We start from the raw sequence: 1,461 nt of genomic DNA, 5'->3' as shown, positions 1-1,461 counted from the left end.
GACGCGGGATTCATACGCTACCCGAAAGATGGGAGAAAGTAGTGGCCAGCGATGGACAATACTTTGAATCATAAATGTACAACCAGTTTTTTACAATAAAACCTCGAATTCCTGAAAAAAAACGGCAGAAGCAAAGTTGTACACCTAATAACAAACAAGGATTTAGTTTAATAGTAATTTAATAAAAGAAGTATTTAATAATACATTTTTCTTAAGTGTAAAGATATAAGTCTTCAGTTTTCTATTCTAAAATATATGGTCGTACGCATTTATGCGCGCGCGCGCGCGCGCGCGTGTGTGTGTGTGTGTGTGTGTGTGTGTGTGTGTGTGTGTGTGTGTGCTGTGTGGAAAGAGCGTTGTGTGTAATACGGACGTTATTCTAAATGTTAAGAGTTTGGAAGGAGGAGAAAAAAATTAAAGTTGTGTAAACTCATATGGAAAGAAAGAGGATCGATGGGAATGAGAGATGGTATGGGGACTGAAAATAAGCAAGTGGATCTTGTGATGTTGATTATCATTCGGTCATCATTAGTAGAAGAAATAAAGTAAGACATTCCAACAACTGATGGGCGTTATGAAAGAGAAGAGGAAGATGACCAGGAGAGTAAGCGTCTGATTGAACAGGAGGAATTGAGGGGATAGTATGTTAGACGGGAAATTCCTGAATCGGAGGCGACATCGATGCGAAACAGGGGGAGAACTTGACGGACAGAGATCATCGAAGAAGTTTGAGAACAAATCAGAGATAGGGGAGTAAGAAATTTCTAATAGCGGTGATAGAGACTGGAGGCTGAACGACCGGAATCTGTTCTTGGGCCGATGCCTGAATTAGCGGAGATTGTTCTCTAGAGTTTTGACTACACAGTCTTATTGGATCGTTTCAACAACATTTTAAAGAAAAAACGTTCCCATTTAGCAAAGAAGAAGGTGCTCTTTCATCAAGACAATGCATAGGTTCACATATGTGCGCAGTACCGATGACCAAATTCAATGAATTCCGCTACGAATTGCTTCCCCATCCAGCATATTCGCCAGATTTAATTCCCTGCGACTATTTTCTGTTTTCAAACCTGAAGAAATGGTTCGGAGGAAAGAAATTCACCACCAGAGCGCAGCTCGCCGAAACAGAGGCTTATTTTGAAGAGTTGGACAAATCATATTATTCGGACGGCTTGAAAAAGTTGAAGAATCGTTGGATCAAGTGTATCAAGTTGAAAGGAGACTATGTTGAGAAATAAAAATGAATCGATCAAAAAAAATGTGTTTTACTATGTTTTTCTAAAAACTTATTGACTTGTCCTCGTATATCTATATCAGAAGTATAAATATTAATAATAAAAGAGCTTATGAAGATATATATATATATATATATACACACCCCGCATACCCGTAGAACAATACTGTTTATTATTATTATTATCTACACACACATATACAAATATATATATATATATATACAAT

The 1,461-nt window shown here is 37.4% G+C and overlaps 1 protein-coding gene across 1 annotated transcript; it reads left to right on the top strand.

Moving 5' to 3' along the window:
* The first annotated feature begins 643 nt into the window (after positions 1–643).
* On the top strand, positions 644–1,238 carry LOC108695195 (histone-lysine N-methyltransferase SETMAR-like). The gene is made up of 2 exons (XM_018204982.1): positions 644–753; positions 866–1,238. The coding sequence occupies exons 1-2, from the start codon at positions 644–646 to the stop codon at positions 1,236–1,238; spliced, it is 483 nt and encodes a 160-aa protein (XP_018060471.1).
* The last annotated feature ends 223 nt before the right edge of the window (positions 1,239–1,461 follow it).

The sequence above is a fragment of the Atta colombica genome, unplaced genomic scaffold (assembly GCF_001594045.1).
Source record: "Atta colombica isolate Treedump-2 unplaced genomic scaffold, Acol1.0 scaffold10, whole genome shotgun sequence".
NCBI classification, from domain to species: Eukaryota; Metazoa; Arthropoda; class Insecta; order Hymenoptera; family Formicidae; genus Atta; species Atta colombica.
This window is presented reverse-complemented; position numbering and strand designations above follow the sequence as displayed.